Source organism: Marmota flaviventris, chromosome 2 (genome assembly GCF_047511675.1).
Source record: "Marmota flaviventris isolate mMarFla1 chromosome 2, mMarFla1.hap1, whole genome shotgun sequence".
NCBI lineage: Eukaryota > Metazoa > Chordata > Mammalia > Rodentia > Sciuridae > Marmota > Marmota flaviventris.
Genome location: NC_092499.1, coordinates 43,827,340 through 43,848,058, shown reverse-complemented (window position 1 = coordinate 43,848,058; position 20,719 = coordinate 43,827,340). Strand labels below are relative to the sequence as shown.

Genomic DNA, 20,719 nt, shown 5'->3' with positions numbered 1-20,719 from the left:
ATTATGGTTTATACTGGTTATGTTTTGACAATTTTTATGGTTTAGAATGCATTGGTTTTTGTTTTGTGACACTTTTTATTTCAAAATAAGGTTATTCTTTGAAAAATTCCAGCTTTTTCAAAGTAATACATACAGATGGACATATTGTTCTTAAAAATGTGCTTAATGGCCAGTTTTGCTAATTGTTTTTTCAGGATTTTTGTGAGCATGGAACAAAGTCTGGATTAAACCAGGGGGCCATTTCCACTCTTCAAAGCAGTGATATTCTTAATTTGACAAAAGAACAACCTCAGGCCAAAGCAGGCAATGGACAGAACTCTTGTGGAGTAGAAGATGTCCTTCAACTTTTACGTATTCTGTATATTGTTGCAAGTGATCCTTACTCAAGAATATCCCAAGAAGGTCTGTAAGAAGCCTTGTGTCATTTTGATAGCATTTTTAAAGCAAGTCAGTTTTTATTTCATTAATTTTGTTAATTAATTTTATAGATGGTGATGAACAGCCTCAGTTTACTTTTCCACCAGATGAATTTACTAGTAAAAAAATCACAACAAAAATTTTGCAGCAGATTGAGGTAATAAAATCACATGAATTAACTATAGTCTATAACTGTTGGGCTTTTCACAGTATTCCATCTCCTTTTGTCATTCACAACTGTGTCTTTTCTCATATTCAATAATTTGGGCCATATGTTCTTTTACATTCATTATTAATTGCATTTAAGAGTTGATATTACTTTTTTCTACTAAAACATTGTTATTTGTTAATTTGCAGGAGCCACTGGCATTGGCAAGTGGGGCTCTGCCAGACTGGTGTGAACAATTAACCAGCAAGTGTCCTTTTCTAATACCATTTGAAACTAGACAACTTTATTTCACATGTACAGCATTTGGTGCCTCAAGGTAGGAAGTGCATTTTTTTTTTAAATAAAAAATTTATTATTGATTTATTTTTTAATTCAGGGGTATTTTACCACTGACTGAGCTATATCCTCAGCCCTTTTTTACTCTTTGAAATAGGTTCTTGGGGCTGGGGATGTGGCTCAAGCGGTAGCGCGCTCGCCTGGCATGCGTGCGGCCCGGGTTCGATCCTCAGCACCACATACAAACAAAGATGTTGTGTCCGCCGAGAACTAAAAAATAAATATTAAAAAAAAAAAAAAAAAAAAAAAAGAAATAGGTTCTTGCTAAGTTGCTTAGGGCCTTGCTAAGTTACTAAGGCTGGCTTTGAACTTGTGTTCCTCCTGCCTTAGCCTCCTGAGTTGCTGGAATTACAGGTGTATGCTACTCTCCCCAGTGGAAGTGCATCTTTTTCTAAGAATAAATATATGTATATATGTTTATAAATTATATATAATACATATTATATTTATGTTCAAAATGTACAAATATACTGTTAAATAAATGGAGAAAATATGTTATGTTGTAAATAGTTATCATCATTTTTAAAAATTTCTTTTCCAGTTGGAAAATATACTTTGTTGGAGTACTGTGGATTGAATTAAATGTTTCCATCAACTAAGATTTACTGTACAGTTCTTTAGTAATTTATACAAATTATTTATTGTTAAAATTCCCAATAATAGCCAGGCACAGTGGCACTCGCCTGTAATCCCAGTGGCTCATGAGGCTGAGACAGGAGGATCTCCAGTTCAGAGCCAGCCTCAGCAAAGGCGAGGTGCTAAGCAATTCACTGAGACTGTATTTCTAAATAAAATACAAAGTAGGTCTGGGGGTGTGGCTCATTGTGCACCTGAGTTTAATCCTTGGTAGCAAAAAAATCCCAGCAATACCAAATTAAATGCTTGTAAACAGCTTTGATAATATTTAAATTTATTTTTCTTCTGACCATCATTTTTTTTTTTACCCCCTTCTAATATGCTGCATATTTTACTTACTTTTGTATGTTTCCCTCCATTGGATCACAATTTCATGAAAATAGGAATTTCTGACTCTTTTTTTCATGCCCTAGATAAGATACCTAAAACAGTATATATAGCACATCATGAGAACGTCATACAACATCATAGGTGTTAAATATTTTGTTGAATGACTGCACCCTAAGTACTCTGTCAAAGTAGGTGTAAAGTTATAATTTAAAATGTAACTCTTCTCTTTGCTGATGTTATATTTTTCTTCCATTTAATACCATTTATAAAATATTTGTACACATAGAATTACAGGCTTTTTGTGATAAAGGGCATTGATTTTGATTGTTTTATAGATGAGGAAATTAAGTCTCAAAGTACTTAGCTGATTTGCCTGAGATTACCAAAATAATAGTCCCCATACATGATAGTAGAAACCTCATCTTCTTATTCCTATTTAGAGGTTCTTTTTCTCATCCTTAATGGATTAGCTCTGTTAAAAAGAAAATGTTTTAATATTATAATAACTATTTTGATGGTGGTTTTTAGTTTGTTTCATGGTAATAAAGATAGCTTAACCATTGTTTAGTTTCTTTGATAGGAACTGTTTGTCTATATTTTGATGTATTATGTGGGGCTTGGAGTATGGATCTTTATTTAATTGCTAAAATAATGATAGAAAATATAGATCCAGTCTTTTCTCAGTTTGTTTAAGATAGATTATAATTAAAGGAATTTTATATATTGATATATAAGAAAGGAAGCAGTAAACTATGCAATATAAAATTACTGTTCAAAAAACTCACTTGAGCTATGCATGGTGGTGTATGCCTGTAATCCCAGCAACTTGGGAGGCCGAGATCGAAAGTTCAAGGCCAGCCTCAGCAATTTAGCAAGGCCCTGTCTCAAAAACTAAAAAAGGGCTAAGAATGTGGCTCAGTGATTAAGCATCCTTGAGTTCAATCCCTGATACCAAAAAGGGGGGGAAAAATCTTGCGACTAAATACTGTCTTTTAAAATTTCTTAAAGAAATCTTTGTAATGTGTTGTTGGTGTAATAGTACATGCATCTGTTAAAGTGTGTTACAATTACACTGATATTTCTATTTCAGAGCAATAGTGTGGTTACAAAACCGGCGTGAAGCCACTGTGGAACGAACAAGGACCACAAGCAGCGTAAGGAGAGATGATCCTGGGGAGTTTAGAGTTGGTCGTCTCAAGCATGAAAGAGTAAAAGTTCCACGTGGTGAATCACTAATGGAATGGGCTGAGAATGTCATGCAAATACATGCAGATCGGAAATCCGTTCTTGAGGTATCCCCCTACAAAATAAGATTCTATTAGAGGAAAAGTAACCACAGTTAGGAAACCAGTCAACCTTTATCTTCCAGTGCATGAAAACTGTCAGATAATGTGAAGAAGGATTTCTCTTATCTGTGAAGAGGCTTTCTTTTATGGTAGAGCATATTTCAAAGAGGATGCTAGCCCAGCTTTTGAAGGTTCAGGATCTAGTACACTTCAATTAGCAGCAAACAATATTTTTGGTGGCAAAATCTGTTTGAAGACCACTAGTCTTATTTCTATTCTTTTTTTTTTTTTGGTACCAGGGATTGAATCCACTCAACCACTGAGCCATATCTTCAATCCTTTTTATTTTGAGACAGGGTCTCACTAAGTTGCTGAGGCTGGCTTTGAACTTGCAATCCTCCTGCCTTAGCTGCCAAAATTGCTAGATTACAGGTATATGCCACCATGCCTAATTTGTCAATTTATTTAAAGATGGACTGAATAATAGTACTCAAAAGGATTTTTTAAAATATATTTTTTATTCTAGTTAGTTACCACATGACAAGAGAATGCATTTTTACACATCATACATAAATGGAGTATAACTTCTTATTTGTTTGCACATGATGTAGAGTTATACAGGTCATGTAATCATATATGCACATAGGGTAATAAAGTCTGGTTCATTCTACTATCATTTCTACGCCCATGCCCCTTTTCCTCCCTTCACTCCCCTCTGTCTCGTCCAAAATACCTTTATTCCCCCCACCACCACCTCTTATTGTGAATTAGCATCTGCAAATCAGAGAAAACATTCAGTCTTTGGTTCTGTGTGATTGGTTTATTTTATTTAGCATAATATTCTCCAGTTCCATCCATTTACTGGCAAATGCCATAATTCCATTTTTCTTGAAGGCTGAGTAATAGTACATTATGTATATATACATTCCACAGTTTCTTTATCCATTCATCTGATGAAGGACACCTATGTTGGTTAGCTATTGTGAATTGAGCTGCTATGAACATTGATGTGGCTGTACACTGTAGTATACTGATTTTAAGTCCTCTGGGTATTAATCTAGGAGTGGTATGACTGGGTCAAATGGTGGTACAAAGAACATTGAAGATGTCATAGCAAATGGCAATATGTAATCATATACTGAAGACATGCTATTGTAGACATTATTGATTATATCACTTACAGTATTCCTTATTTAAGGCACCATGGAACTTTTGACTCACACACCTATCATGACAAATATGACTTCATAACTTTCACTTTGCAAACAGATTTCCTTGGCATTATCTTATTCTTCCTATCTTTATGTTCTTTCTCATCTAGATAATCCTCAATTATTTTTCTTTTTACTATGTGTTTTTATAAGAAGCTCCAAATCATTTTTGGAGCAGGTAAAGTATGGACAAAACCCTTTAAAGTGGTTGCTGCTTCAAGTTATAAAGAAGTGGAAGAGTTTAGTGTTGAGTTTCACAAAGATACATGTAAAAAAATATACACCCTCATTTTCTTGAGCAAATTCCTTAATCTCTTTGAGGTTTGGTTTCCTTTGGTATAAAAGCAGATAATCATTCTGCAGAGTTGTTGTGACAAGTAATGTGTGAACAGTATTCAGCCCAGTGCTTAACAGTGTTATGTGTATAAATACCATACAACAAATGGCACTGTGCTTTTAGGAAAACTACAATAAAATCCCTGTGTTGCTTTTAATGTACACATTGCTTTTGTGAAGAAAGTATAATACTGGATTAAATCTGACAAATTTTGGCAAGAATTGAATCACTTTAAAAAAATATATATTAGAGCTGGGCACAGTGGCACACTCCTATAATCCCAGCAGCTTGGGAAGCTGAGGCAGGAAGATCGCAAATTCAAAGCCAGCCATAGCAATTTAGCAAGGCCCTAAGTAACTTAGTGAAACCCTGTCATAAAACAAAAAAGAAGGGGGATGTGGCACAGTGGTTAAGCACCCCAAATTTGGTTCAATCCCTAGCACCTAAATAAATAATACTTTTTATTTACAAACATTTCTTTGTTCACATTTTAGGTTGAATTTTTAGGAGAAGAAGGAACTGGTTTGGGACCCACATTAGAATTTTATGCTCTGGTGGCAGCAGAATTTCAGAGGACTGACCTGGGAGCGTGGCTTTGTGATGATAACTTTCCAGATGATGAGTCTCGTCATGTAAGATTTATTTCTCGTTTTGTGATGTAAATTGTGACTGTGCTTTAGAAAAGTGTTAGAAACAGGTTAAATTTTCATTACATAAACTGGGGCATTTGGCTCTACTTTTATTACTGAATAATCTTGACATTAATATTTATAAAGGAAAAAAATTTCATCACTAAAAGCTATTCATAAAATGTGTATATATATGTTTAGATAACTAAATTCATGAAGATGTTTAATGTTTATGTATTTTTTTTTTAGATAACAATGACAGACTTAGTTACTTTTAGCCTTTAATTTTATTTGCATTTTGTCCTCTAAAAAATTAGGTTGATCTTGGAGGTGGATTGAAACCTCCTGGATACTATGTGCAGAGATCATGTGGACTGTTCACAGCACCGTTTCCACAAGATAGTGACGAACTTGAAAGGATCACAAAACTCTTTCATTTCCTTGGAATTTTCTTAGCCAAATGCATTCAAGACAATAGACTTGTGGACTTACCTATTTCTAAACCTTTCTTTAAACTTATGTGTATGGGTGACATTAAAAGCAATATGAGTAAACTGATTTATGAGTCACGAGGTGATAGAGACTTACACTGTACTGAAAGTCAGTCTGAAGCATCCACAGAAGAAGGTCATGATTCCCTCTCAGTAGGAAGCTTTGAAGAGGATTCAAAATCAGAATTTATTCTTGATCCCCCTAAGCCCAAACCTCCAGCTTGGTTTAATGGAATTTTGACTTGGGAAGACTTTGAACTAGTAAATCCACACAGAGCCAGATTTTTAAAAGAAATTAAAGACCTTGCTATCAAGAGACGCCAGATTTTAAGCAACAAAGGTCTGTCTGAAGATGAGAAGAACACAAAATTACAGGAACTAGTGCTGAAGAATCCAGCAGGTTCTGGGCCTCCACTTAGCATAGAGGATTTAGGGTAAGCTTTTTGTTACATTCTTCAGTCTGATGAATGAATAAGCTCTAAATCTTCTGTTTTTCTGTCCCCTTTGATTTATAGTATATGGGTAAACAGTGTCAAAAACAGTAATATGCTATAGGAAATACTGATTATCAATTTGAATCTTTGATTTGTTAATAATATACAGATAATATTCAGAATACAGGTTGTTAATTATCAAATCTCCGGAAGATTATCTGACCTTTTTTTTTCCCGTGGTACTGGGGATTGAACCCCAGGGTGCTCTACCACTGAGCTATATCCCCACCCCTTTTTTGAGACAGGGTCTCTCTAATTTACTGAGACTGACCTTGAACTTCCAATCCTCCTACCTCGGCCTCCTGTGTAGCTGGGATTATAGGTGTTTACCACCATACCTATCAATTATCTGATTTTTTCAAATATGTTAAGTTTGTATATCTTGTGCAAAAAGTCCAAAGCCAACAGTATTTTGACAAATTCATCAGCTAATATAAATAATAGCCTACTTGGCAAAGCTTAAAAATAGTTTGGTTGGTATGTAAGCCTTTATTACCAAAGGCTCTATCACTGACTCGGATGCTACAGAGCTTTTCATAAAGTTCTTTTAGCTTATATACATATAATGACCATTATCTTCAAGTATAGTCTCCTGTTTAGAGGTTGTCTACAAAACTTTTTATTTTAATTTTTTTGGTACTGGGGATTGAGCCCAGGAGTACTTAACCACCGAGCCATGTTCCCAGCCCTTTTTTATTTTGAGACAGGACCTTGCTAAGTTGCTGAGGCTGGCTTTGAGGTGTATACCATCACACCTTGCTTATTTTTTCTTTTTAATGTTTGCTGATAATATTGGGAAATTATGTTGGATAAATGGTTACACAATCATGTACTGCATAATAATGTTTCAGCCAGTGATGGACTATGTATGAGGGTGGTCCTATAAAGTTATAATGGAGCTGAAAATTCCTGCTACCTGGTATTTTTACTGCACCTTTTCTAGTTTAGATCCACTATTTAGCATTGTATTACCGCTGCCTACAATGTTCAGTACAGTAACATGATGTCCATGTTTGTAGCCTAGAAGCAAGAGGCTCTACCCTAGAGCCTAGGTGTATATTAGGCTATACCATCTAGGTTTGTGTATTTATATTCTATATTTGTACAACAAAAAATTGTCTAATGACACATTTCTCAGAATGTAGCCCCACTATTAAGTGATACATGACTGCATATTTGAGGATTGCTTCTTTTAAATACATTTTTATCTATTACAAACACAGTTTGAAAAGCTTTAGTGAAGCAATAGTCTTTCTGAAATAGTCTTATAAACATGTTGCTGCCATAATTAATTTCAAAAACATTTAGTCCATTAATTTTGTGCCATAAGGTCTATGTGAAATATGGAAAGGTAATGGTTTGATGCAGTCTTTGCAAAGCCAGGCAGGTGTGAGAATAGTTGGCCCACTAGTGAGTGGTTTTTTTTGGGGGGGGGGGGCGGGGGTATCGGGAATTGAACCTAGGGGCATTTACCCATTGAGTGAGATCCCCAGTCCATTTTATGTTTTAAAACAGTATCTCACTAAGTTGCTTAAGGCCTCACCAAGTTGCAGAGGGTAGCATTGAACTTCGAGATCCTCCTGCCTCAACCTTCCAAGCAGCTGGGATTATAGGCATGAGTCACTTCTCCTAGCTAGCCCACTGGTTTTTGTGCATAAGATTTGCATTAAGTAGCTTAGTGCTTGCCTTGCATGCAAAAGGCCCTGGGTTTAACCCCCACCATGGCTAAATAAATAAATCAGGCCTCATATCTAAGCTGGTGTATTGATTTTGTTGATAGAGTAGAGGCATTTGTGGTTGGGGCAGCAATTATAAAAATTAATCACCTGCAGTCGATGAATGTCAATTCATCTAATCCTTTTTGCTCTTTCAGTTTAAATTTCCAGTTTTGCCCTTCTTCAAGAATATATGGTTTTACAGCTGTGGATCTCAAGCCAAGTGGTGAAGATGAGGTAAAGATTTTATTCTTAATAGTTTTTCTATTCTCTTAACAAGATCAGTTGTACTAGGTGGTCCTAAAATAGTTCTAGATATTAACAATAATACTGGCAAATTTTCCTTTGCAGATGATAACAATGGATAATGCAGAAGAATATGTGGATTTGATGTTTGACTTTTGTATGCATACAGGTATTCAGAAACAGATGGAAGCCTTTAGAGGTAATTTTAAAGGATAATAATCTATTTCCTTTTACTTTAAGACAGTTGAAATTAAGATCAAGATGGCTAAACCTCTCTAGTTTCTTATCCAGATCATTAGATCCCACAGAGTTTATAGAATAGGCTGGAACATTTTCAAAGTGTAGAATGGTGTCATGCTTGCTCCTCTGAAGTAATGGAGATCCACTTTTGGCCATCATTTCTTCTTTTTGGTACCAGGGATTGAACCAAAGGGTGCTTACCCACTGAACCACATCCCCAGCCCCAGCCCTTTTTTTTTTTTTTTTTTGAGACAGCTGACCCTATCTTTGAACTTGTGATCCTCCTGCCTCAGCCTCCCAAACTGCTGGGATTACAGGCGTGCACCACCATGCCTGGCTTATTTCTTCCATTTCTAAGTAGACATCAGGTTCCATACTTTCTACATTACACAATGAGGATGATTTAAATCATGGAAGCCAAATTACTTTTGAAAATGTGAACACAGCTCTGGCCACTTAATGGGTAGTTAAAAGAATTTGGCTGTTGACCACTGCGGCCAGTCTCTAGCAATTTTTATTTCAATTAACATTTGTTTCCATCTTCTGCCCATTCAGTTGACAATAGAATATTTGTTTTGAAATTTGGTATTTTGGTCAGGCCCAGTCGTGGACACCTATAATCCCAGGGACTGGAGGAGGCCGGTAGCTGAGGCAGGAGGATTGCCAAGTTTGAGGCCAGCCTCAGCAATTAAGCAAGACCCTGTCTCGAAATAACAAATAATAATAAAAGAGGTTAGGGATGTAGATCAGTGATAAACTACCCTTGAATTTAATCCCCAGTACAAAAAAGAAAAGAAAAAAGAGAGGAAAAGATAGTTGGTATTTTGGTATCATGAGTTTTAGAAACTGAGCTGTTTTTTTGTGTGTATGTGTTTTTACTTATGTATAATGTAGATGGATTTAACAAAGTTTTTCCAATGGAGAAATTAAGTTCCTTCAGCCATGAAGAAGTCCAGATGATTCTTTGTGGAAATCAGTCACCATCCTGGGCAGCGGAGGATATTATCAATTACACTGAACCTAAGCTGGGCTATACACGTGACAGGTATGTGTTAATTTTTAATATCTACCAAACTGTTTATAAACAAAAATCATTAACTATAACTCAATGAATTATATTCATAAAAAAATGAGAAATTAATGAGGATGCCAAGATGCATATCCATTAATAAGTCTAGAAGACAGTTATACTATAAGACAATTGAATCATAAATGATATTAAAATTCCTTTTCTCATTGTGTTTTATTTGTTAATTATTTTAAAATTTGGGTAAATTGGAAATCCTTAGGCTGCATTATATGTATACAGAGAAGAACACAAATTGTATATACAACTTAAGAGAATTTTCACAACATGAGTATACCTGGGAAATTGGTACCCAGGAAGAAACATCAATTCTTCTTTCCCACCATATTCTCTTGTAGTAATTAAGTCACTAAATTTGATTAATTTTGCTTCCTTTTCTACTTTGATAAACAAAATTATGTAGTCTATATTCTTTATGGTCTGGTTTCTTTTAACAATATGATTATGAAATTCATGTTGCGGCATATAGAGGTAGTTTATTGATAGGTAGTATTTCATCATGTAATCCATCACAAGGTTAATTGATCATTTTACTGGAATGAAAATGGAATATTTCAAGCCCCCTTTGACAAATTTAGCCTTATTATGCAAGTACATCTGGAGCTTATCTGATTTGCTGACTTTGTTACAATTTTAATCTTACATTCCATCAGTGTTTCATTTCTTATGGTTTAAAAGTACAAGATAGCCTTTGAGGGACTGTCTTTGAGGTTTTAAAAGTAGCTTATATCAGCTCATTTAATACTTACTCAAAAGTCCTTTTTTTGTGTGTGTGGTACGGGGGATTGAACTTAGGGGTGCTCTTGTACTGGGCCTTATTCCTAGCCCTCTGACGCTGTCTTGTTAAGTTGTCAAGGCTGGCCTTGACCTTGTAATTCTCCTACCTCAGCCTCCCAAGTAGTATTCTTCGGACAAGTGGATTTTTGGTGTGTGTGTGTGTGGTGGGGGGGTAAGTTATTGCTGGTTTATAAAGTAATGGTAGTGTTTTTCATTTATATCTGCTAGCAAATCAATAAAACTATACTTTTGTTCTTTTAGCCCTGGTTTCCTGAGGTTTGTGAGGGTTTTATGTGGCATGTCTTCAGATGAGAGGAAAGCATTCCTGCAGTTTACTACTGGTTGTTCAACTTTGCCCCCAGGTGGACTGGCAAATCTGCATCCCAGGCTCACAGTTGTGCGCAAGGTACAAAAACTCTAACTAGTGGGGAATCCAAGTGGAATTTAGTTACATTATGATTGAAGGGAAGAAAAAATATTTAAGCCTATCATCTTCTGTTATTTTTACTTTCTTTTTGTAGGTTGATGCTACTGATGCAAGCTATCCATCAGTCAATACATGTGTGCATTATCTTAAGTTGCCTGAATATTCTTCAGAGGAGATCATGAGAGAACGCTTGCTAGCTGCTACAATGGAGAAAGGCTTTCATCTCAATTGAGTTTGAAGTGCAATGGGAGACATCAGAGACTTTAAAAATACTAGTGAAGCCTCTTGTGTTTGTGTGCAGAGAAGTGTATGATCCTCCACGCTAATGACATTTGCCTTTGTTTCCACCATTAAGGCTTTAAGAACATGTGGAATAAGTTTGTTAGCTGCTAATGATAAAACCAATCCTTTAACAACTCAGCCAGCAAGTATATAGCACAGAACACTGTGTTGCTTTACAAGGGCTTCTGTGACTGGAATAAGGTGGTCCTACTTGACTGTTCCAAAGAGCAGCTTCTCAGATCTTCAGTGTTCACTGGTAAATTTCTAACGGTGTATTTGTGTAAAGTTTGTCATTTCATACCCCACACACTACAGTTGCCATCACTGATCTGTTTTGCTGGCTTTTAAGCTACTTTTGGTCAAAAATCCTGCTTCCTTAAAACACAGAGTTAATGAGCATCTCAAGCTTTTTCTTTTCCTTTTTAATGATGCCTGCACTATCAGAGTATTCTAGTGTTCTCTCTTTTTGTTTGGCATATAATCATGCACAACCTTTTTATTTCTTTGAGGTGGGAGTATATTTTTATTTCCTAAATGCCATACTATAAAGATCAAATTCTTAAATGAGTATGTGCAGCTCAAAAATAAAAATATATTAAGGGGGGAAAACACTGGTCTTAGGTGCAAGGCACACTTAAAGCAAGTTTTATGTTTGGTTGTATTTTCTTTGTATATTATAAACATTTATTTAACATGTTGCAGTTTGAAGTAAAAAATTTCCAAAATGTATGCTCAACAATAATCATTAAAATGTTTGCAGCGTACAAAACTGTGTCATGACTATTTCACTTCAGTCATCAGACCTAAGAACTTAACTAGATACTGTCATTTTGAATCATTCAAATTCAGTTTTCTGAAATTACTACATGAAAAAAAAATTACTTTTCTATAATAAATATACTTACTGAACTTGAAAGATTGGAAGAAATTTTCACATATTTGTGACCTTACCATTTTGTTGTCTTAAGGTATTCTTCAACTAGAAATGGCCAGTTATTTGTGTTACCTTTTTAAATTAGCAGATCTGCTATTCACCTGTGGAAGTCTAAAATCAATGATTTTTAAATGTTGTGTCAGTACAAAAAGAAATAACCAGTATATTGCTATTTCTTGGTTTTAGAGAAGGGGCTATATTTCCATTTTCTACACTCCTATTATTATCTGTGCATATTGGTGAAAGAAATGTCACTAGGCCTGATTCTTCCAAAGAGCCTTTGTTTTAAGGCACTAAATGCATGTTTGAAATAACCCAATATTTACTTTTTAAAAGGTACATTACCTTTCTACATTAGAAGACATAGTTCCTTCTATAGTTAATGATTTTGGTAGTCATCTTTCAGTATCCTCGGAGGATTGGTTACAGAACATCTCATGGATATCACAATCTGAGCATGCTCAAATATATTACATAAAGTGATGTAGTCCTTGCATATCACATGCACTTCCTCTTGTATATTTTAAATCATCTGTAGATTACTTATAATAACCTAATACAGTGTAAATGCTACATAAACATTTGTTATTGATAAGAAAAACAATCTACATGTTCTGTAGATTATAGGCGTATTTTTTATCCCCCTAATAATGTCACTCACTGTTGGTTGAATCCACAGATATGAAACCAATGGATTTGAAGGGCCAACCATATTGTTTTTATTTGCTGCATGAGAATATTGTGATTGTATAATCAGAGGCAACATTTAAAATATTTCATCTCAATGTCAGCTTCACAGATCCCTGTGAGTCTAAAAGTATAATAGCAATACTTAAATGTATAACCTGTTTCAGTCCAAAAAGTAGTGGTGGTAGTTTATTCAATAAATTCTTGAATACATGACTAAACCTTTATACTAGGGTTAGAATTGACATCCAGCTTATGTGTGTAGTATTGCCATTATTTAAGTATCTAAAATATCTGTTAATTGTCAACTTTTACTAATATTGGCCTGGCAAAGGGGTTGGTAAACTATGCCTGCCACCCATTTTTATATGGCCTGAGAACCATGTAACCATGAGGGGGTTTTTCAATTTTTTAATTGGTTGAAGAAAATTAATGAGTATTTTATGATATGAAAATTATATGAAACTTAAATTTCAGCATAGGTTTTATTAGAGCACATATTCATTCATTTATATTCTACTTATGCTTGCTTTTGTACATAACATTAGAGTGGTGTAGTTAGCACAGACCATATGGCTCACAAAGCCTAAAATGTTTACTGTGTGTCCTTTTACAAGTTTGCTGAGCCCTAGTCTAGCAAGTTGCTACTGTAGGTAAATTGATGAGTCTTATAAATCAGAACTGTTTACTAAATATTTTATGTGTGAAAAATGAAAGTATCTTACTGAAGTGAGATGATTTCACAGCCTATAGGTAAAATAGTCACATTACAGTTTATTTTCAATGAGTCAAGTATTGTGAGGATCATCTACTAGGGTCTCCACATACACCATGTTATTAAATATTTTTTCCTGTGATATCTACCTAATATTTTTTAAGCTTATTATTCTCTTAAGGTGCTAAAATCTGTGCCAAGATGTAATTCCACTACTATTTTGGTGTGACCCAAAAATTAATTTTGTTCACTCCCTAGCTGCTTCTGGTGTACCAGTTTCGCACTTATCTGAATGTGCTGCTGATTAAATGCTTACCAACTAGGACAGTGTTTCCCAACTAATGTGTCTCAGAAAGACCTCCAAAGCACTTACATTGATGTAGACGGGCTTTCCTCAGACCGTGGCAACTTAATACAAAGCTGTATCTTTACACACCTACAGCTAGCTTATTGTTCCCACACTCCATAAGCTTTCCCTCTGCCTTCTTGATGAGTCCACAGCAACTCAGGTTTGCCTTGGGAATCCACTGTGGCTAGTTTTCTGGGTCTTTGTAGATGAAAACTGAAATATGTACATAGACTTTTGGAAAAGCCTCCTCATTCCCTCCTCAGACATACACAAAAGAGAATAGCAGTGTTGCATAGTTAGTCCCTAAAATGTTCATTTATGTCCTATTCTGGAGAACTGAGTGTTGTAGTTGAAAGAACTCTTAAAACATTACATAGGAAGATATTTTAATGTCTGTCTCTCTAGCCTCCTCCATTGCACCTGTACTCCCACTCCTAAGTGTATATATAAATACTTTTAACAACAACAGTTCAGTATTTTTCACTGTTGCCTCAGTGGTGAAAGCATATCAAAAGGTTTTTGGAGATATAGGACGTTGTTCTATAGGACTTCATATTTTGCTTCTGAGATATCCTAGGAGGAGCTAAAGGAATAAGAAGTCATTTTATTCCAAACTGAGCAGAGCTATTCTCTTGCATTTTATTTTTAAACTTTGAACTAAAACAAATTTCATTAACAAGCTTATTTGTAAGAAAAACCCTTTAAAATGTGGTATAAATGATATTTGTAAGGGTTCTCTTCTAATGTTTTATTTGATAGTAACATTACAGAGTTAATCATATGATGGCATTGTAATTGCTAACTGCCCTAGAAATGGAATCAAAGGCTTTTACGAACTGGAAAATAAAATTTAATTCTATAATCTTCTTTAGGTATGTATTATAGTAATATTTATTAAAAAGTAATTTTTATTAAGTTTTTTTTTTTTTTAAGGAAAACAAGAACATCTAGAAGACTGTTTTAAATCAAAATGCCACATGTTTAAGTCAACTTACAAATTTTATTGGCTAATAGACAACTGCCACACATTCTTCTTACCACCATCCTACTATTCCTGAATTTAATTTGCAAAGGGAAGCAGAGACCAAAGAGGATTTCTTAGGTACTCAATAAAATTTGAAGAAGTGGGAAAAAAAATATACTTACAGTTACTGAAAATAAAACTTGCCTCAGTTAAGAGAAGATTTTTCTTTGTACATATTTTAAAATAGCTTTATTTTCCATTTAGGAACTGTGGGAAATACCTATTTATATTGTTTGGAAGGGTACCCCATTTCGTAATAGGTAGTCTTCCATATTCTTTTCAAATGGTCTTCACATTTCCTATGAATTGATGCTATCTGGCAGAGCCTTCTCTTCAGCTTTCTGACATCTTATCAAGAATTTGTAGAGGGGCAAGAATTCTTGCCCGATTAGTTTCCACAATGCAGCCATTTAACACCATCTCGTCCAAAATGATGTGTACTTTATCCAAATTAAACATTATCTAGGGTCATATTAAGGAAATTAATTTTAGAGTTATATGTCAACATTTAATAAATAATAAGTTGTAGCTTAGCTTGGAATTTCCCCAATCTAAAATAATCTTAGCATGAGGGTTTTTGTAGATAATTTCTGAAATTAAAATTGGTATCCAGAACTGGGGCTCTAGCTCAGTGGCAGAGTGCTTGCCTAGCACATGGGAGGCACTAGATTCGATCCTCAGCACCACATAAAAATAAATAAAATAAAGGGATTTTGTCCATCTACAACTACAAAAAAAAAAAAAAGAATTATAAAAAATAATAAAATTGGTATTTGAAATTATTATGTTGGTATACACATAACTAAGCTAATAGGTTAAATTAGGCATAGAAATGTAACAACTACATTTTTTTTTAACCAAAGGGAGAAAACCTATTAAGAGCTGGAGAACAAAAGCAAGTAACATTTGCCAAGAGAATAAATAACCTCACCTCAGGAGCAAAATCTTCTGGGACAGTAATAACAACAATAGCAATGATCTGTTAAATATTCGTTATGTTCCAGGCATTATGTTCCAGGCATTATGTTGAGTGCTTTTCATATATTAATATAGTCTCATTTTATCTAGGAGCAAACAGCTTAAAGCCATTGTCCAAAGTCATACAAGTGGTATATGTCAAGAGTTGGAATTTAGGCCCAGAGTTTGGACTTAACTGCTCTGCTTTTCAGGCTTCTCAGGAAGGGCCTAAGGCTTTGGAGTAGACACCCTCCCTCAGATCCCTCTCCATCTCTACCCCAATCAGTGTCTTTATAGCAAAGTAGAAAGAGATTATTCTCTCAAGAATCCCCTTCATTTGAGTACTTACCTTTTCTTTCATGAAAGGAGAAGGGAAACGAGTGAGATAGTGGCAATAGTTGAATGTTCCTGAATTTTATACTTTAATTAATTATTTTATTGTTTTTTGTACAGGGATTGAACCCAGGGGTGCTTTACTACTGAGCCTATATCCTTTTTGGCCCTTTTTATCTTGAGACAGGGTCTCACTAAGTTGAAAATCTTGCTAAGTTGCAGAGGCTAGACTTGAACTTGCTATCCTTCTGCCTCAGCCTAAGGAATCCTTGGGATTATAGGCATGCATCCTCATGCCCAGTCAGTTTTACACTTCAATATGTGGTGTTTCCACTTTAAAGACATCTATTTATGAGAAAAAAATAAAGCTTGTTTCAAATAGACATACTTCAGCAAAGAAGTGATTAAATACACTAGGGGAGTTCATAATTGAATGGTGAATCTTAGAACAAATCCTTATTGTAGGAATGTTATTTTCCATAACCCTTCAGTTATCACCTCATTTTTATTTTTTTAAACAATTCCAGATGTTCAAAGTGACATTTGCTTAGTGAAGTACATCTACAAAGAATGGGACAAACCAAACTGTGAATGACTTAGGTTTCTATTAGACTCTGTTAATATCTCATTAAGCTTTGTATAAATAGTCTTTATTAGAATTAACTTTTTCAAGAGTTGATGGGAACTATCCTTAAGTGACCTAGGAAAAAAAAAAAAAAGGTTTACTCTAATCTACCTATTAATAATGTCTTCCAATTATATAGTTGATTGCTTTTCCCACGGCCAAACTGGGACTGGAATGAATGCTAGGCCCTTGACTCAAACCTGTTCACCAGATCCAGAAGCCAGAATGTACAAGCTGAGACAAAGTGGGAATGATAGCCAGGTAAATGTGTTTTTTTAAAAAGCAGTTGAGCCAGACATAGTGGCTCATAGGGCCTATAATCCCAGCTACTCTGGAAGCTGAGGCAGGAGGATCCAAGTTCCAGGCCAGCCACTGTAATTTAGTGAGACCCTGTCTCAAAAAAGGTCTGGAAATGTAGCTCAGTGGAAGAGGACTTGTCTAGCATACCAAAGGCCCTGGGTTCAATCCCCAGTATAGGGCTGGGAAGGAGGCAGAGACTGAAAAGCACAGGCGGCTGCCTAAATAAAGGTATACAGAATCCCCTGTTGTATTCACTGAGGGCAATTATAGTGCCTTTGAAAATGGCAACTTTTCCAAAATGATTTTCTTTTGAGTTTGAAAGAAATTAATTTTAATCTGTTTGAATTGGTTCAGGGATCAACCTGCTCTGAGGACTGTTCCATTTTTGGTAAGAAGATGTGCAGTTCAGATGTCACCTTGGGCAAATGCCCAATTGTTTTGAAATTCAGATCAGAATTTACTTACTGCTGAATCATATCAACCACTCACAGCCCCACACTCTAAGGACAAAGTCTTTCAGCCAAGTCTGAATTTCCCAACATTCTAGAAACATGAGTTACTCTGAGATCATACTGTGGGCATGTGATTGCCTGTCTACCTGTGTATCTAGTTCAAACCCTAGTAATCATGTAGCTGCTGGCACCGAATGGGGGAAACCAGACCAAATCCAATGTGAGCAGAAGACCTGGAAGCTGATTTCCTCCCTGGAATCATGTTACTCCTTTAAAATAAGGATCCAGCTGTTGTTCACATCTTGATTTGGTTTATGAGCAACTTGTGCACACTGGTAAAGCCAACATTAATGGCATTTGGGCCATATGCCAGGTGAGCAAGGACCAAAAAATACCCTATATGCCAAGCCCCATGGCAATAAATACACAAACACATTTCAACTCTGACATTTGGAATAGGAGGAGGCAAGAAAGGCCTAGACTGTGGGTCTCTTAATGTAGTGAGCTGAGAAGGACTATTGAAGGAGAAACTTACCTTCAGGCTATATTGAACTTGACTAACTCTAAAAGATTCTTAAGGAAACTCGTTCCTTTCATAGGCTTCAAGGACCTGGCATGAACTAGAAACAGCTTCCTAAAGAGCACAGTTATTAACATCACACTTTCTCTCAACCTTGAAACCTAAGAGCCTTTCTGAATTTCTATGTAATGTGGATTAGAGCTGAACATCTATAGAGTTCCTGTAAGATTAGTGCTACTTTAAATGACCTTTTTTAAAATAAATTGTTTTAGTTTTAGATGGACCCAATACCTTTATTTATTTATATGTGGTCCTGAGGGTGAAACCCAGTGCCTCACACATGCAAAGCAAGCGTTCTACCACTGAGCCACAACCCCAGCCCCTTGAAATCAGCTTTTTAATTAAAGCGATTGAATTCTTTATAGGCCTTACCTTGGAATTGGGATCTCTGGATCATAAAACACTTTTCTCAACATGGTACTTTAATACCGTGTTGGTCTAGTTATCCTTTAATTAAAAGTGAGAAAACTCATTCCACTGCCTTTCCTACCCCCCACACTCCCTCCCTTCTCCTCCCTCCCCTTTGCCCTATTTAGAGTTCATCTATTCCTCCCATGCTCCCTGCCCCATCCCCATTATGAATCAGCATCCTTATAGCAGAGAAAACATTTGGCATTTGGTTTTTTGGGATTGGCTTACTTCACTTAACATTATATTTTCCAACTCCATCTATTTACCTGCAAATGCCATGATGTTTTCTCTTTTAATGCTGAGGAATATTCCATATATATATGTATATATATACATATATATATATATGTATATATATACATATATATATATATATATATACACACACACACACATACATACACACACATACACACACACAAAAATATATCACATTTTCTTTATCCATTCATCTACTAAAGGACATCTAGGTTGGTTCCACAGTTCAGCTATTGTGAATTGTGCTGCTATAAACATTGAGGTGCTTAACCACTGAGCCCCATCCCCAGCCCTTTTTATTTTGAGACAGTCTTGCTAAGTGGCTTAGGGCCTCCCTAAGTTGCTGAGGTTGGCTTTGAATTTGCAATCCTCCTGCTTCGGCCTCCCAGTTGCTAGGATTACAAGCATGCGCCACCATGCCTGGCTAAGACATACTTTTTTTTTTTTTTAATATTTTATTAGTTATTGATGGATATTTATTTATTTATTGTGCTAAGACTCAAACCCAGTGCCTCACACATGCTAGGCAAGTTCTATACCACTGAGCCACAACCCCAGCACCTAAGACATTCACAGATACTTTAAGATTGTTCATTTTTAATTTTTTTAATATCAGATATTGAACCCAGGGGCACTTAAGCACTGAGCCACATCCCCAGCTATCCTGTTTCAGCGTCCCAAACTGCTGGGATTATAGGCGTGTGCCACTATACCTGGCAAGATTATTCATCTTTTTGACTCCTCTAACTAAAGACAAACATGCTTCTCTAAAACTTTTCTCTTACTCACAAAGCTTTGACAACACCCAGACTACTAGCAACAGGCATTTTAAAATGTTTCCTTAGAGACTAAATTTCCACAGTCTACAGATGATTAGTAATTTTTTTTTTAAAGTATCAAATTTAGCTAGGCATAGTGATACCTCAGCACTCTGGAGGCTGAGGAGGGAGGATCACTTGAGCCCAGAAGTTCAAGACAGCCTGAGCAATACAGGGAGATCATCCCCCGCTCCCCGCCCCCCCCCCCCACCAGAAAACAACTTTACTGAATTTATAACCCTTGAGTCAAGCACTCTGGAAACCTAGAGGCAGTTGCAACTCTGCCATACAGTAACTGTCTGGACTGAGGACATGAGAACCTCTTCCTCTAAAAAGCAAGGTTTAACATAATTGTGTGTTCTTTCAACTCCAAAATACTCAGCTCCTGACTCTAACCTTTGAAGGAGAGGACTGTCCTTTCTGGTAATACCAACCCATTCTTGAAGTAGTTATATGCTGTAGCATACGTCAAAAGAAATCCTTTTGTAGTCACTTCATTAACTGATTATCAATTTAACTTTCTAAGAGAACATGTAGAGAATTTCAGTTCAGTGAGAAGCTGTCCTCTCAGTATGGGATGGCTTCCTTGAAGAATGTTTTGTTCTTTTGGCTTTTATTTCTGTTGCTCCTAGTTTGAACAAGTACTTTTGCAATTTCTCATTAAATTAGGCTGAGATTATCTCCAATGGAGAGAAGCTTCATTCTGGTTTCTGGATCTCTAAAGGTATGTAAGACTTTAGGAAGTCCTGATCAGCACCTACTTGAAAGTCTCGGTGGTGCCAATCACTGCTGCCTTCATGCCACCCCTTCAAGAAACATCTTGCTAGATGCTGGCTGAGGCATGGGGCATAGAGCACTGAGACCCTTCCCTATACCTTGACCCGCAGCAGCCATAAACAGAGGATGAAGCAGGCTGCTTTCATATTACCCATAGGAGCTTTAGGGTTCTAGAATCAATCACCTTTTGGGATTTATAAAATAAAAACAAACATTCAAAAGGGTTTTCAGACAAGAATACATTGTGGCATTGTACAGTGGCACATGCCTGTAATTCCAGCAACTTGAAAGGTAGCTAGCTCAGTAACTTAGTGAGAATCTGTCTCAAAAAATAAAAAGGGCTGGGGATGTAGCTCAATGGTAAAGCACCCCTGAGTTCAATCCCTAGT

General features: G+C 35.9%; 2 protein-coding genes across 15 annotated transcripts in view; one reads left to right on the top strand and one right to left on the bottom strand.

The window, feature by feature from the left end:
• The window catches only part of Hectd1 (HECT domain E3 ubiquitin protein ligase 1), a 98,233-nt gene extending 86,354 nt beyond the window's left edge, over positions 1-11,879 (top strand). For all 13 annotated transcript variants that reach the window (XM_027929817.2, XM_071607809.1, XM_071607808.1 and 10 more), the window contains 11 exons: positions 195-402; positions 489-574; positions 775-902; positions 2,979-3,180; positions 5,217-5,354; positions 5,669-6,276; positions 8,210-8,288; positions 8,403-8,496; positions 9,432-9,582; positions 10,663-10,807; positions 10,923-11,879. In XM_027929817.2, the coding sequence (XP_027785618.1) occupies positions 195-402; positions 489-574; positions 775-902; positions 2,979-3,180; positions 5,217-5,354; positions 5,669-6,276; positions 8,210-8,288; positions 8,403-8,496; positions 9,432-9,582; positions 10,663-10,807; positions 10,923-11,060 (1,977 nt within the window). In that variant the 3' untranslated portion in view covers positions 11,061-11,879. The remainder of the gene's footprint in view (positions 1-194; positions 403-488; positions 575-774; positions 903-2,978; positions 3,181-5,216; positions 5,355-5,668; positions 6,277-8,209; positions 8,289-8,402; positions 8,497-9,431; positions 9,583-10,662; positions 10,808-10,922) is intronic.
• The window catches only part of Ap4s1 (adaptor related protein complex 4 subunit sigma 1), a 73,135-nt gene that overhangs the window by 24,246 nt on the left and 28,170 nt on the right, over positions 1-20,719 (bottom strand). Inside the window, exon 6 of one of the 2 annotated variants that reach the window (XM_027929819.2) lies at positions 14,994-15,281. The exons of the other annotated variant lie outside the window; for it this stretch is intronic. Within the exon in view, the coding sequence (XP_027785620.1) occupies positions 15,153-15,281 (129 nt within the window). The 3' untranslated portion in view covers positions 14,994-15,152. Of the gene's footprint in view, positions 1-14,993; positions 15,282-20,719 lie in introns of those variants that run through there. 2 annotated transcript variants of the gene reach the window in all.